The 16,166-nt window shown below is 40.6% G+C and overlaps 1 protein-coding gene across 3 annotated transcripts in view; it reads right to left on the bottom strand.

Annotated features, from left to right (window-relative positions):
* Nucleotides 1-2,978: 2,978 nt before the first annotated feature.
* The window catches only part of ANKUB1 (ankyrin repeat and ubiquitin domain containing 1), a 62,470-nt gene continuing 49,282 nt past the window's right edge, over nucleotides 2,979-16,166 (bottom strand). For all 3 annotated transcript variants that reach the window (XM_071214563.1, XM_071214564.1, XM_004472883.3), the window contains 3 exons: nucleotides 15,427-15,541; nucleotides 9,438-10,376; nucleotides 2,979-4,441 (listed from right to left, as the gene is read on the bottom strand). In XM_071214563.1, the coding sequence (XP_071070664.1) occupies nucleotides 4,312-4,441; nucleotides 9,438-10,376; nucleotides 15,427-15,541 (1,184 nt within the window). In that variant the 3' untranslated portion in view covers nucleotides 2,979-4,311. The remainder of the gene's footprint in view (nucleotides 4,442-9,437; nucleotides 10,377-15,426; nucleotides 15,542-16,166) is intronic.

Consider the following 16,166-nt stretch of genomic DNA (forward strand, 5'->3'; position numbering starts at 1 on the left):
ACCTTTAAGAGGCACTGGGAATCAAACATGTGGCCTCCCATGTAGTAGGCAGATGTCCAACTGCTTGAGCCACATCCACTTCCCCATATGTATGTATGTATGTATTTATATTTCTAAAGAAGCTTTAGATTACATAAATGTTACATCAAAAATATAGGGAGGGCCTGGATGTGGCTCAAATGATTGAGCATCTGCTTCCCACATGGGAGGTCCTGGGTTCAGTTCCCAGTGCCTCAAAAAACAAAAAACAAAAACAAACCACAAGCAAGCAAATGAAAAAAACCAACTCAGGGAACCTGATGTGGCTTAGTGGTTAAGCATCAGTTTCCTGCATATGATGTCCCAGGTTCAATCCCTAGTCCCTGGTACCACAAAAAATAAAAAAATAAAAAATAAAAAAATATACATATATACACCTTTATATATATATATACACCTTTGAGTAGGAGGGGGAGTGAGATGGGGTATATGTGAATCCCCCCTTTTTTTTTTTTTTTTTTGAGTTACTGGGGGCCAGGGATTGAACCCAGGACCTCATATGCAGGAAGCTGTTGTTCAACCACTGAGCCACATCATCTTCCCTGAGTTGTTTCCTTCTCCAATTTTATTGTTGTTTTTTGTGTTTTTTTGTTTTGTTTTGTTTTGTTTTTAGGAGGCACTAGGGACTGAACCCAGGACACCCCCATGTAGGAAGCAGGCACTCAACCATAAAGGTATATATATATATATATTTTAAAGATTTATTTTTATTTATTTAATTCCCCTCCCCTCCCCCGGTTGTCTGTTTTCTGTGTCTTTTTGCTGCGTCTTGTTTCTTGTTTCTTTGTCCGCTTCTGTTGTCGGCAGCGGCACGGGAAGTGTGGGCGGCGCCATTCCTCGGCAGGCTGCTCCCTCCTTCGCGCTGGGCCGCTCTCCCTATGGGTGCACTCCTTGCGCGTGGGGCTCCCCTACGCGGGGGACACCCTGCGTGGCGCGGCACTCCTTGCGCGCATCAGCACTGCGCATGGGCCAGCTCCACACGGGTCAAGGAGGCCCGGGGCTTGAACCGTGGGCCTCCCATGTGGTAGACGGACGCCCTAACCACTGGGCCAAAGTCCGTTTCCCATAAAGGTATATTTTTAATGAATTTTGGGTTTTTGTGCCTCTGACTATTGTAGCAGAATCTATCTTAAAATATTTTCACCAAACAGCTTCAATATTTTTTCAGAAAAAAAATAACAAAAGGCTTGTAAAACCTCTACACTAAAAACTATAAAGTATTACTGATAGAAATTAAAGAAGACTTACTTAAATGGGGAAATATACCATGGATAGAGAAATATATTTTAATCATTTGAAATTGTTAAAATGTCTGAATCAAAATCCCAACAGGCCCTTTTAGAGAAAAGGGCAGGTTCACTTTTACATTTTCATAAGGAAATGCAAAGGACCCAGAATAGACAAAAGAGTCTTGAAAAAGAAGAACCAAGTTAGAGGACACATACTACATGATTTCAAACCCACTATAAAGCTACAGTAATTAAGACAGTGTGGTATTAGCATAAGAATAAACAAAAATGCCAGTGGAACAGAATAGAGTCCAGAAATAGATTCACAGAGGCTGTCAATTGAATTTCAACAAAGGTGCCATGTAATTCAATGGGGAAAGGAAAGTCTTTTCAACAACTGGTACTTGAACAATTGGATAAATGTATGGGAAAAAAAATGAATACTCACCTTTACCTTAGATCACATACACAAAGATAATTTGAGATGGATTATAGAGTTAATGTAAAAGCTAAGAAGTATAGCTCTCCTAAGAGAAAACAAAGGAGCATATCCTCACGAATTGGGGGTAGGCAATGAGGACAGAAAAAGCATGAGCCATAAAAGAAAAGGTGATAAAGTGTACTTCAAAAAATTAAAACTTTTTCCTTCATAGAAATATGCCTTAATAAAAATTAATAGGGTGGGTTGGGGTAAAAATACACCAAATGCGAGATATGGACTATATGGACTATAGTTAGTAGTAAGATTTTTACAATATTCTTTCATAATTTGTAACAAATGTCTCACAACAAAACAACGGGTTGGTGGAGGGTTGATGTGTGGGATGCCTATATAATGTTATGCATGCTCACTTTGTAAGTTCACAACTTTTAACACTTATTGTTTATGTATGTTCACATATAAATGATATTAAAAATAATAATAATAGGATGGGTTGGGGGGAAATACACCAAATATAAGATACTTTGGTTAGTAGTAATATTTTAAGGATGCGCTTTCATCATTATGTAAAAATATTTCACAACAACCCAAGGTATTGATGGTAGGGTGAGGTATGAGAGCCCTGTATGATGTTATATATTTTTGCTTTTTAAGTTCACAACTATTGCTATAGACTTATTGTTTATGTATGAGAGATATACATCAATAAATTTAAAAAAATACTCCATCAATAAAATGAAAAGGCAAACCGCAGATTAAGAAAAACTATTCACAATAATTGACATTTCAGTAAAGAAGATACCCAAATGACCAATAAGCAATGAAAAGGCATACACTAGCATTAGTCATCAGATAAATGCAAATTAAGACCATAGTGAGATACCATTTCATACCCCCAGGAATGACTAAAAACAAAAAACAATGACACCAAATGTTAGTGAGGATGTGAAGCAACAAGAATTCTTATGCATTGGTAGTGGGAGTGTAAAATGGTAAAACCATTTTGGAGAAATGAAGAACTTAAGAAGTTCCTTATAATGTTAAATGAGCTATTTCTCTATGATCCAGCAGTTCCATGCCTAGGTATTTACCCAAAATAAACAAAAACTTATGTATACAAAAAGACTTTTACAATAATGTTCGTAGAAACTTTCTTTGTAATATCCCCAAACTGGAGACAGCCCAAGGATCCATACAATGAATAGATAAATTATGGTGCATCTGTACAATACAATACTACTGAGAAATAAAAAAGAATGAAGCACAAATACTTTCAACAATATAATTGATTCTCAAAACATTAAGTTGAACAAAAGAACGAGACATAAAAGTGAACAACTGTATGATTCCATTGCTTTGGAGGTGAAGAACAGGAAAACATTTTTTATGGTGATAGAAATTGTTGGAGAAAATGGCACTCACTGGGACATAGAGACTGATATGGCCACAGGCAGAGAATTTATTGAGAAGTTCTCCCAATGGAGAGTGTCTGAAGAACAGACTTCAGCCCCCCCGCCCCAGCATGGTAGGGGTCTGAAGAGAGACTTCAGCCCACTCCTGGAAGGGGGGATGTGAATTTATACAGAACTTTCCTAGGTGGGGAAATGATAGTCGGTGGGAGGGGGTTGAGGGTCCGAGTGAGTTGCAGGGGCCAATAGGAAGCCCTAGAGGTGAAAATTTTTCCCTTGTATGGTTAGAAGGGAGTGAGTTAGGGAGTTAGGTTTTCTTGGAATGCTGGAGAAGCGGGTGTTTCTTTGACACACAGGGAGGAAATGCTTTTACCTCCCTTTGATATACAGGTAGTAAAGGTCTTTATCTCCCTTTATTCCCATCTCTACATGGTTTCTTTGTTCAATCTTTGGGGAAGTGCCCTCAATGTATATCAGGGGGAACTGAGCTACAGCTTGTTATTTATTGCAAACCTCTAACAGAAATAAAAAAGTAGTTGCCTATAGGGAGTTGGGATTTACTGGATGGAAACCCAAAGGAACAGTCTGAGGTAAGGGAAGAGTCCTACATTTTGACTGAGGTGTTGGTTATAGAGATGTACATATTCGTCAAATCCATTGAATTTTACAGTCAAGATATGTGCAATTCTCTATAAGTAAAAATTATCTCAATTAATGGAAAGCAATGCTTTAGCAGAAATTCAAACATGTCTGGCCAGCACTACACCTGGATGGTATTTATAACTCTCCTGAAAACTTTCCCTATATAGATTTTAAAACTTTATTATTATTATTTTTACTATGTACTACATTTGTAAGGTTAAAAATCAAAAGCATCAAACAACCCAGAAAAACAAAAAAAGAAACAAGAGTAAAAATTCTCGCTTCAGTTCTTCTTTGCCATATGCCTAATTTCCCCACCCTGTAGGCAACTTCTATTCTCACTTTCTTCTGTATTCTTCCTCAGATTCTTTATGCAGGAACTTAAATTGTCATTTAGGGTGATGGAATCTAAGAAAACATGGTGTTAAACATTGTAAACATCCTGATAACAGTTGTGTAGCATTAGAACTGTGAAATGTTAGCTTTAGAACTTGAGGGTTGCTGTTCTATTTGGCCAGGATTTCACCCAAACTGGGGTTGTCATGACTTTTCAAAGCACAGTTTCTGGAAGGTTTTCACATGCTGCCAGGCCTCCTTGAGTAGTCAGGTTAGAAATGCTTTTTTTGGCCAGGACCCTTGCTATTTCTAACTGCTGAAGCCATCGTTTCTCTTTAAAAGCACTGCAAGAAAGCAAGACAATTTATAAGGAGGCCCAATCTTGTCCCCATATACAGCTAAATGGATGGAAATCTTCAAGTCGTGTACTGTGCCCAGTTTAGCTTGCCACACGAGGTAGGATGTAAAATAAGAAACAGGAGTCTAAAACAAGTTACTTGACAAACAGTGGGAGAATGGCATTTTCCCAAGGCAATACTAGAAGTTTAGAACTCACAACTAGAAACAGAAAATAACTCAACGGTAAGTAGAATTCTCTGGGTTGACACTTTTCTCTGTGTCCTCCTCTCGGCATCCCTATACACGATATACACTCTTACCTCTTCTCCCTTTTCCTTCCACTATCCACCACCACAAAAGCACATTCAGCTCTTTAAATTGATAAGACATTCAATATTTTGACAGATTTAACTGAAATGCAGTGAAGCTTAATGTTATTCTCTAATAAAGACTTGCAAATTTGAATTATGCGACTCCTACTTTGTAGGATGCAAATGATTGACTTCAATGGAGTTTTACTTCCCATTAAATGTTGTGGTCCACAGTTTTTTCATCCTCCTCTCTTCTGCACCCTCTCATCTTGGGACACCTCATTTACACAGTGCTTCAAATCCCATGCCCATGTCTCCTAAAACCTGATCTTTCTTAAAAGTTGCACATCTCAAATTGCTAACTGAAAATATTTGATAATTGGACATTCCACAAACACTTCCAATTTAATATGTCTTTTAACTTCTTCCTAAACTTGTCACCCTTCAGTATCCTTGTTCTAATACAGTGCCTTTGCTATCTCACCACCTCCAAAGCTAGAAACAAAACTTAATTCCTCATTCTCTTTCCACTCTTATATTCAACTGGTGAACAAATTTGTAGATCACAGCCTTTCACCCTTTCTCCACATCCGCAACTACTATTGTACTAGTGCAGGTTTCTACTGCCTCTTGCTTCTCTTAGTACAAAGTCTCTTACTCTACTGTAGTCCTTCCAAGCCCTCAATCTCACTTCTTTTCAGTGACTTGTCCATATATCTCCACCATATTTGTCTTCAAAAGCAAACAAAAACCAATCGTGGGATTTTCCTGACAAAAAGAAAACTTCACAAGTTTCCAACTCACCTCCTACCTTACTGAAAGGGAATAAAAAGCAAACTCTTCCCTGGGGCAAGCAGATTCTTCTCAATTTCAGTGCAATCTACCTTGCCATTCTCATCTCCAGACAATGTCTCCCTATTCCCTAAAGTGCCTTTCCAAAATCCTGAAAACTAGTTTTAGGGATTCCTGAAAACTAAATTTCTTGCTTGCCTTTCACAAAGTAGTGCCTTTGCCCATGTTGTCCCCTCTCCTTGGGTCCTCTCCTTTACCACCATCCCTTTGTCTAGCAAAGTCATGTGACTTCAAAGGGCTTTCATGCAATCATTGGAAGCAACCTTGCATAAAAGTAGCATAGTTGTCTGGAACATTTGAACTAGCACCAAGTCTGCCTGATTCATAGTTAATGCTCTAAATTAACTCCTTGCTTTACCTCAACTGTAACCCTCTAACCTGGGTTAAACCATCCATTCTATCCATAAAATCAAGTCTCAAACCTTAAGGAAATCACTCAGGCACCTGTAGCCAGTCACCACACCCCACAGCTATTCCCAACCCTACTTATCTCTCTTTTTCTGCTGTATGCCCTAGATTCTTTTAAGCTCAGAGCACATCCTGATCCTCTCCTTGACATTTGAAACTTGGCTTTTCTGCTTTCCTTCAACAATTATATATTGAGCTTTCCCTATATGCAGGGTACTAGTCTATGTGCTAGAGAAACTGAAAGAGAAAAAACCAGAGGTCCTTGCCCCTCACAGAGCTTACATTCTAGCAAGGAGACAAATAAACAAAGAGAAAGTTAATAAAATGACAGGTTGTGATAAAGACTTTGAAAAAAAACAAAGCAGAGTTGGAGGAATTGAGAAAAGGCTGTTATCTCCCAGGTCAGTTCTTCTTCTAACAACCTTCCCCCTTGTCCAGACCTAGAACCTCCTGTGAATGTGTGAAAGAGGGCTAATTTAGGCCTTTTATCCTGAAGTCAGCCTTTTTGGGGTTCTTGTCACTTAGCCAGGGAAGGCAGATGTAGTTATAGGATACTGAAAGCACACTTAGCAATAAGGCTGCCCTGATACAGCAGTATTTTGCCTGCACCATTGGGCACTTACCTGGGCTCTCTGTATGCTGTGGCATTCTGCAAATATGTCTGAAAACTCCTAAGAGGGCTTCAGAACTCTCACAGCTGCCCACATCTCTCCAAGTGTAGGAGCAGAGCACTCTGGGCTGTGCTGCTGCAGCAGTGCCTGGGAGTCTCTATGAGCTTCATTTCAACTCAAAAGAGAAGAGTCAGCCTTGTCCCTACCTGTCCCTCAATCCCTGCCATATACAATCTATCACCAAATCCTTCAGTTCCCTCCTGAATATCTCTCCAATACCTCCACCTCTCCATGATAAAGCCATTCCTATAGAGGAATCACTGCCATCTCTCCCCTGGAACTGTGCAATTGCTTCTTACTCAGACTTCTTCCCAATTTGGAAAGAATTAAGAGACATAGTTGATACATACATATACATGTGAACAGTAAATACAATAAACCCCTTTTATTAAAAAAAAAAAAGTGCATGCACGTGTGCATATCCCACCTATATTGAAGGGTTCTAGAAAGCTGTAAACCAAATAGTAATAGTGGTGCCTTCTGGGGAAGGAAGGAGGCAGTGAGAGGGGAGAGCAGTGGGACTGGAAGAACAAGGGGAACTTCCATTTTTTACCATATATCTTCCCATGCCATTTGGGTAGTTCACAGAGAACATATGTCACTGTATTTTGTACTTAAGATTCTTTTTTTTAAGGAAAAGATATTCCATTGCCTGGGTTTCTGAAATCTCTGAGCCAACTCTGTTGTCCTCACAGACTTCTGCTCCACCTCTGTATTAACTCCCCTCCCTCCCAAATTCCTCTCTGCTCCTAGAACCCCCAATAAATGGGTCATTTATCAAGACGAGTTTGGGGAGAAGTTGCTCTCACATTGGGAGGTGGGCTTAGTAGCCATAACTAGGCCAACCAGGTTTAGTCTCTGTATTTATTTTCTAAGCTTGAGACAAACTCCCTTAGTAAACGTAATAGCCTGAATGTTTGGCAAGATTCCCCTGCCCAATCCCAGATACATTTTACAGAGAAGAAAACTAGAGAGCTCTCCTTTTATAAGGAGCATGAGGGCCCACCAGAGTTACCATTTGGAATTACCACCTATTCTTAGTGGTCTTAGTACTTTTCACCTTGTGGACCAATCCCCCACATTTGAATCTTCACAAAACTGGACTTCCAGTCACATAAATTTCACTGGAATTGGATAATGGGTAAGCGAGATGGTTTTCCAGACAGGCTTTGGAGAGGACCTTTGGTCTATGTAAAGCCCATACTATGTTCCAGAAGCTGAGGAATGAGACTGTGTGACCTTCTGGCCTCAGTCATTGTCATTGCCTCAGCAGCCACAGGCATTCTCCAACATGGACTCACATTAGCACTTCTGAGGTAATGGCATCAATATTCCATCTCTGAGTCCGCTCTAGGAGGTAGAGTTCCATGAATCTAAAGATGGTGTTTCTCAATGACATGTATCCAGCTAGAGCCTCCACAGGATGCCAGATCAGGTGACTGGAGTCTGGTTTGGGAGCTCCCAGCCCCCATACAATCAGGAGCATCTATGACTACTTCACCCATCTTGACCCAAGTCCCTGAGTCACCACCACGTAGAATTACACTATGGTGCTCCCCCATCTCCTGGGTGATGCTACTAGCTTGGTGATTGGTCGATGCAGCCATTAAACTGGTGCACGTCAACTCCTCACGTTTGTCTTTTCAGCACTAGTCTTGTAGTGTTGAGTGCTCGGATCACCTGACTGCCTAGCTTGACTGACCACTTCAGACAGATATAAGTGCTTTCATGAGCTGTAATAGTCACTTTTTGGATGTTCGGAAAAAAGTTCATTTTTTTTACCTGCATCTGTTGACTTAAAAAATCAGTATTTTCTTTCTTGTATTTACAGCCTACGTTCAATCTGGATTTTTGCCATTTTACAGCCTAAATTACTCTCACCACTAGGTGGCAACCACCAGCCAAGAGTACTGTGTAGAGCTGAAATAAAGACTTAACAGAAAAGCAACTAGAACAAATTAGCCTTGTTTTTTCTTTCCTTCTCATTATGTATGAGTAAGGGGAAAAGCCACTCATAAATCCATACTTCTACTCTTTTATTGGCATCCAATAATACTTCATAATCAATGAGTGGGACATAATAAAATTAATCAGAGTTATGTTTTCAGTGGAATCTGATGACTATATAAAATTTTACTTCATGAAATGCATGTGCCTGAAAAGTCAACTTCTGATATATTTGCTCATCTCTCTATGTGATAATGGATTACCTTTTTAATTTACCTTAAATATTAATGTCAGTTCTACCACCCTATTCGATGTAGATTCCCCTCTCTCCCCTCCAAAAATTGTATCCCCTGCCAAGTCAGCTTAAACCTTTATGGTTCAGTTTGTGATTAAATTTTTCCTTTCTTCCTTTCTATTTTCATTCCCATCCAGTTTTCCATGATGCTTTTGATATCTCCCTCCCACATTTCAAATTCCCCTCTTCTCGCTTTAATCATAATTCACAATTTCTTATTAGCTTAAAAAAAAAGGAACTTTGCTAACCGATACAACTCTTTTCATTGCATGTACTTTACTCCTGAAAACTCAGTGAGTAAAGTACTATACAGATTGAAGTGGCAAAAAAAGAAAAAAAAATTAGTTCATTTTGTCCTAGACAATAGGCTGAGATGAAGTCCTAGGGGCCGGGTATTGCTGTATTGGAACAACTTATATTACACTATATGGCCTAGAAAGGCTTTGTGGATCATTTCTCACCCCAGACCTGTACTGTCAAAGGTTTGCCCTCTGTATGTTTAAAGAGAAAACATTACCTTGCCACAGCTAAGCAGAAGATCGCATTCTCCCTTGGAGTCTTCCCACTGTGCTCCGAGAAAGACGAGAAAGAGGACTTTTGTAAAAAGACAGCGCTGGGTGTTGCATAGTAAAACGATGGGTGTGAATATCTCACTCTTGAAACTGGAGGAAGGGGGACTTGGGGGAGATATGTATTTTTTATTAGCTTTTCTTTTTTACTAGCTGCAACGGTCGTTTTTTTCCCATTTTCATGTTGATGACTCTGTAATTCAGAGAACTTATTTGCCTCTACCAGTGGAGGAAACTTGAGGGTTTCTCCTCTTGTATCCTGCTGTGAAATTTTCAAAGGATTGACAGGTTTCCTGCTTCTAGTTTGTTCCCTGAGAGGCGGTAACTTACACATGGTGCTTTTTGAGTCCCTGTGTCCAGACTTATGCCAGCTCCTGGAGGTCATTTTTGGTTTGGCAAAACCATCCACCATCACAACGTCACCAACTCTTGCCCCAAAGGCCCGTGCTCCATAAACTTGGCTTTTATTAAGGCTGTGACTCTGAGCTCTGAGGACCCATTGTTTTATTTTAATATAAATCCTCACGGGGACTGAAATTTTTGGGAAGGAAACTGTGGACCATGTTTTACTCAGCAAATATAAGACACAGTCTTTGTGCTTGTGTTTGAGCGCGATGGTCAGGGGAATTTGCCCCGCTGCGTCTTTGCATTCCAGGCACAGCACACTGCAGTTAACAAAGGCCTTCAGAATCAACAGTTGGCCCATTTCTGCAGCTGCATGAATGGGGCATTTAGAGACATCTGCATGAAGGGCTTCGTGGCACCATGTTCGATAGGGGTGAGCACCGACTGCTTCATTGGGCCGCACACCTTGCTTCAGGGCCCATTCAGTGAGCTCAATGTGCCCATAAAAGGCAGCGATGTACAGGGCTACCCTCTTCTGATACCTGAATGAGTGAAACAAGTGGGAGTGGGGGTGGTTAGTAATCCAGGAAACAGACAAAACAGTTATGCCTAATTTTCATGAAACATTCTCTTTAAAATGTCTGTTTCTTCCTAACTTTCATCTAAAATGTTTTCAGAAAAAGCATATAGTAATGGACTGGTTAAATTGCACAGGTGATGCTTATACACATTATCCTACCTAACTAGTTCAAACTGGTTTCCTTTGAGTAGTTTTCTTTCTCATGAAAAGCAAATACTCAGGAATGATATAAAGCTCTATATTAAATGGGAAAATATGGAAAGAAATTCAGCATATTTTAGGAATTGAACATTTGTATGCTCATCTTTTCTAAGAATCTTTATATTCTGGTTTCTTGACATTTCTACTGCTACCTTGATCCAAGTCACTATTCCTGCCTCTCCCGTTGGCCACCAGTGCCAGAGTGTCCTTTATACCTTTTAAAAAAATTTTCTCTCCCCTCCCCCGCCATTGTCTGCTCTCTGTGTCCATTCACTGCGTGTTCTTCTGTGTCTGTTGTATTCTCATTAGGTGGCTCTGGGAACCCCTCCTGGGACTTTTGGAGTAGGAGAGAGGCGGTCATTCTCTAGTATCACCTCAGCTCCCTGGCTCATTGCATCTCATGTTGTCTCTTCTCTATGTCTCTTTTTGTTGCATCATCTTGCTGTGTCAGCTCTCCGTGTGAGCGGCTCCATTCCTGGGGGAGCTGCACTCTTGTGTAGGATGGCACTTATTGCACGGGGGGCACCCCTGTGAGGGGCAGCACTCCTTGTGCACAGCAGCACTCTGCGTGGGCCAGCTCACCACATAGGCCAGGAGGCCCTGAGTATCAAACCCTGGATGTCCTATATGGTAGGTGGAAGCCATATCCGCTTCTCTGCCATAGCCTCCCAACAAGACTCCCACGGCCTCCTGCCCCCCTACAGGCCCTTCCTCACACAGCACTCAGAGTGAGCTTTTTAGTCCATACATTGGAGAGCACCTATCCTGTTTCAAACCTCCAACAGCTTCCCACTGCAATTTAAATTCAATCTGCTCACCTTAGCCCACATGGCCCTTCATCACTGGCCCCCTTTGTAGCAGTTTGGCATTGTCTATGAATTCCAAAAATAGATATTGGGTTATGTTTATGACCTGGTCTTTTCCTCTGGACATATTAGAGTGTATTGGAATCAGAGGTTTCACTTTTACATGATTAAATTATGATTAAGGCTTTGACTGGGCCATATCAGTAGGACGTTGAGTCCCCACCCCTTTGTGTGCAGGGACTCACAGAGAAAACAACAAGGCACAGGAATTATTTGGAGTTTTGAGCTGGAGCCTGGGAAGTAAACATGCAGGAGAAGAACACAGAGGAATAGAGATGGCTCCATTGACACCGCAGAGGCCCTAGGAAGAGAGAGCCTGATAGTCTACAGGTGACCTTGTGGAAAGACCAGAGCAGCTAAGCCTGGAGGGAAACAAGCCCAGGAGAGAGATGAGGTTCTTCCCAGCCCACAGCTGAGATTGGACCATGAAGCCTTAAGAGGATAAGGAAGCCTGAACCCTTGCCGACATCGGCAGACATCTTGCTCCAACATGTGGCAACAGACTGTGGTGAGGGAAGTAACTTATGCTTTATGGCCTGGTAATTGTAATTTCTACCCCAAATAAATACCCTTTATAAAAGCTAACAGATTTCTGGTATTTTGCATCAGCGCCCCTTTGGCTAATACACCCCCTCCACCTCTTTTGCTGCACTAGAGCCAAACTTCCTGTTGTTGCTCTAACACCTCAGTTCACCCCCATAAATTCTTCACTAAGAATCTATTGCCTAAGAGCATTTACTTTTGCAGTCAGCCAAAATTCAGGAGTTTGGGAAAAAAGGCTATGGGAAATAGTTTAAAATTTACAAACACCAGGACACTTAGGAAATTTGTCTCAGTGGACTGTAAATGTAAAATGAAAAATAAACTTAAGTAAAGTACCAGTAAGAAAGAAAAGTATACTTCTGGAGTCCTATATGGTTTTTAGAAGTAGTTGTTATGATAGGTATAGGTTTGAAAAGGAGGGATATGTTTTTGTAGCCATTACATGAGAGCACCAGAGAGGGTACCAAGATATAAGAGAAGGAATGTTGGCCTTGAGGACATAGCTACAAATCAACATATACTAGAACAAAGTGGAGACATTACAAAGCAGCACAGTTGTGCTGTAAGATAAGTGTTAATAAATGTGATAATAGAGCTACATAAATATGTTAGACATAAGTTGGGTAATTGGTGAAAGCTGTTCAGATAAATGAGAGAGGGAGGCACCCCTAGACAGGGTCCCCCCAGCCACTCTCCAGAATACACTCTGGCAGGGCTCTCCACCCCCACTGAAGATGGAGACAGCTAGTCTGCCATCATCCAAAATTGACTGCACATAGCTAACTCTCCTGTCCCTGATCGCATACCCACACCACCATCCCAGGACATGTATGCAGCTTCCCATATAATATTCCTGTATGCAGAAGATGCCCTTCTCAGAGCATCTGGGTCTCTGGGACTCTGGGACAGTGAGAGGATAACTAATAGAGTTATAAGTTAATATATTGGCATTTTGGTTCACACATCAGTTTCTGTTGAAATTCATTAACGCAAGTCAACCTCTCTGAATTGGATCACTTTTTCCAGTCTGGGGCGAAGAGCTCCTTCCTGAATGGACTGTGAAAAAGCCCCCTGGAATCTCTTGGCACCTGGGTAACTACCCTCACCCTGGCGACACAGGGGTCTTTACAAACATCTGTCCTTCAACCATCTATGGTATGGTTTATGTGTCCAATAAGCACTTCAAATGTAAAGCGTCCATTACTGATTTCCCCACATTCTCCTCCAAACTTGCTCCTCTTCTGGGGTTCCCTTCCTGAATGAACAGACCTTCCATCTACATTATTATTCAAACCAGGAGCCTGGATATCATCCTTGTCCTCTCCTTCTTCTCCCTCTCGTCCCGTATCTGATTTGTTCCTGAGATCCCTTGATTCTCCCCCCTCTCTTACCTTGGCAATCTGTCCACTCTTACTGCAGCTCTACAAGCTCAGCCCTAGTTTCTGACACCATCCTCTCGACTTCTATTCGGCTTGTCTTTAGTCCTCACACTGCAGCCAGCACCAACTTTCCAAAATGTAGATCTCTTGATGGCTCTTCCCTCTGTTCAGTGTCTTCCCATTACTCAAAAGACAAAGTTCCAATTCCTTTCAATTCCTGAAGCGGATGGCGTGAGCTGGTCTCTTCTCTTTCCAGCCTCATCTCTTGCCCGAACTCCCTCTTACTCTCTGATCTACCATGTGGAACTTCTTCCAGTTCCTTGAATCTATTTTACTGCCTCTGAGCCCTTCTACGTGTGGTGCCATCTTATTTGAAACATCTTTTTTTTTCTCTCCTTACCACCTACCGGAGAACCAATTCTTCAGGTTTCAATTTAATTTCTCTTTTTCAAGATGCTTTACCTGACCTCCTAAGTTCAATTAGTTGTCTCCACTATACACTCCCAAACCACCTTGCACTGTGGCCATGTCATAGCACTTTTCACACTGAAAGACACCCATAGCAGTACCTTATGTCTAGCTTACCACGTGTTAGGCACCCTTCCAAGTTTCCTATGATTATTAAGTCATTTAAGCTCTTAAACAGTTCTATCAGATAATTGTTCCCATTTTATAGAAGAGGAAATTAAAGTCCAGGGAGATTCTATAACTAGCCCAACTTCACACAACCAAACACTGAGGAAGCTGGGCTTTGAACTTAGGCAGATGAGCACTGGAGTCCATGTTCTGAGACACTCGGCATCTGTACCATTCCAAGAATTATCTGTTTGTTTGTCTGGTTCTCCTACAAGATGTGAGTTTATGGAAGAGAGGGGTCATGTCTTGTTTATTGCTATATTCCTAAGATCTTGCACAGTATGTAGTAAGTGCTCAATAAATATCTTTTGATTGGCCAGGAGAATAAAAGGAACTTTTCATTCTGACCATTTACATTCTCTGAGCACTCAGATTTTATTAAAGTTTAAGTCTAGTGAAGACGGTTAAACATATGAGCATGGAGTTGATTTGTAGGATCCATTCCCAGTTCTACTCTTGCTAACCATGTGACATTGGGAAGGTTTCCTAATCTCGGTTTCTTCAAGTTTAAAACAAGATAAAATAGTATCTACCTAACAAAAATGTTATAAGTGTAATATGAGGTAATAAATACAGCACATGTCTACCACAGAGAAAATATTCAATAAATATACATTATTAAAATACTGTAACACAACTCTTTCTTTAGATTCAGAGCATTAAAAGAGAGAATTATTACTATCCCCCAAATAGAAATTAATTTAAACTATTTGAATATTTTATAAAATTTTAAAAGTTGTTCTTTAAATCTGTTACTTCACAGATCCCTTACAGGTGCTGGTATGGATATATAGGTTTCTGTAGAACATAATTAATTCACCCACAAGGGGGCACTGTTCAAAAATACTGATGAAGTAAAACCTAAAGGAGAATGTACCTTCTGTATTTGAGAAGCTGCTGACTGCAGAAAAACATTTTTCCACCTGCCTCTCTGAGCCCACCTGTCTCCACCACCCCAGCTACACATTATACAAAAGTAAGAAAGCTTTTATTAACTGCAATTTGAGATGGCCAATGTTTTCAGCCAAACAATCTTTTGTGATTTTTAGAATAATCGAATGCTAGCATATCAAGGTACTTGTTCTGACAGCCTTTAAAAGTCATTAAACATGTGCTATTCAAACCAAACTGAAATCACCCACTTAAATAGTTGGTGCTTCCTGAGGAAAATATACCTGAATTGCAATTTACCCCAAGGCTGTCAGTCTTGATGGCATCGCTGCCATCATGCTGCAACCTATATCTCAATAATGTCTGATAGAGACATGCTTTTTGGAACAGGCATGGAACATCACTCTAGCTCTAGAATGAAGTGCAAGGTAAAGGTCTTAGGGAAGTTCATTAAAAGTTACACAATTTAATTTAGCATTAGCTTTATCTCCCATACTTGAGTACTGGTCCTTCTTCTGATAAATAGCGTTGGGCTTTAAGTTTTTGTCCTAGGAGACAACCCATCAGAAATTCCTTCCATCCATCCCAGACGTCCAAATGAAGTGTTGCACCTGTGGATTAAGAGAGGCAGTTTTAGGTTCCAATCCATTACTGTGGTTTAGCAATCCGTTAAACATCTAATGATGGCTTTCCCTAAACAGGCATGAGATAAATGCAAGACAAAAAGTAACCTTGGAATAAGTAAATACTAGGGTTGCCGTTTTTAACTTAGGCATTTATTGGCTTAGAAAAGCTACTTCTATGTACTTTCATTTTCTCATCTGCACAATGATTGTATATAATACCGAAATATTTTTGCAGTTATCTGTGTAAATATCCTGTGGGTATTGATTCAATGCTGAAATACAAATTACTATGCAAATTAAAGCTGTTATGTTGGAAGGAAAAACCAAGTTTACTGGCAGGACAAATGGCTTTCCTAGGCCTTTGGGTTATGAGTGGGTTGTGGGTGGAGTCGATTGATACCCGTCAGCTAATCCTCTCGTTCTATACTTCACAAAATAGGAGTCATTCTATCTCATGAACATAACGCAATTCTCTTCTGCTGGAGAATGGGTCACTTGCTCCTCAAAAGTGTACCTTCTCCTAACCTCTGTGACACAGTTCCTTTGTCCTTCAGGCTGGTGTTCTCCAGGACTCTTTGCTCAGCCTTCTGTTCTTCTCATACTACCCATT

Source organism: Dasypus novemcinctus, chromosome 4 (genome assembly GCF_030445035.2).
Source record: "Dasypus novemcinctus isolate mDasNov1 chromosome 4, mDasNov1.1.hap2, whole genome shotgun sequence".
Classification (NCBI taxonomy): Eukaryota; Metazoa; Chordata; class Mammalia; order Cingulata; family Dasypodidae; genus Dasypus; species Dasypus novemcinctus.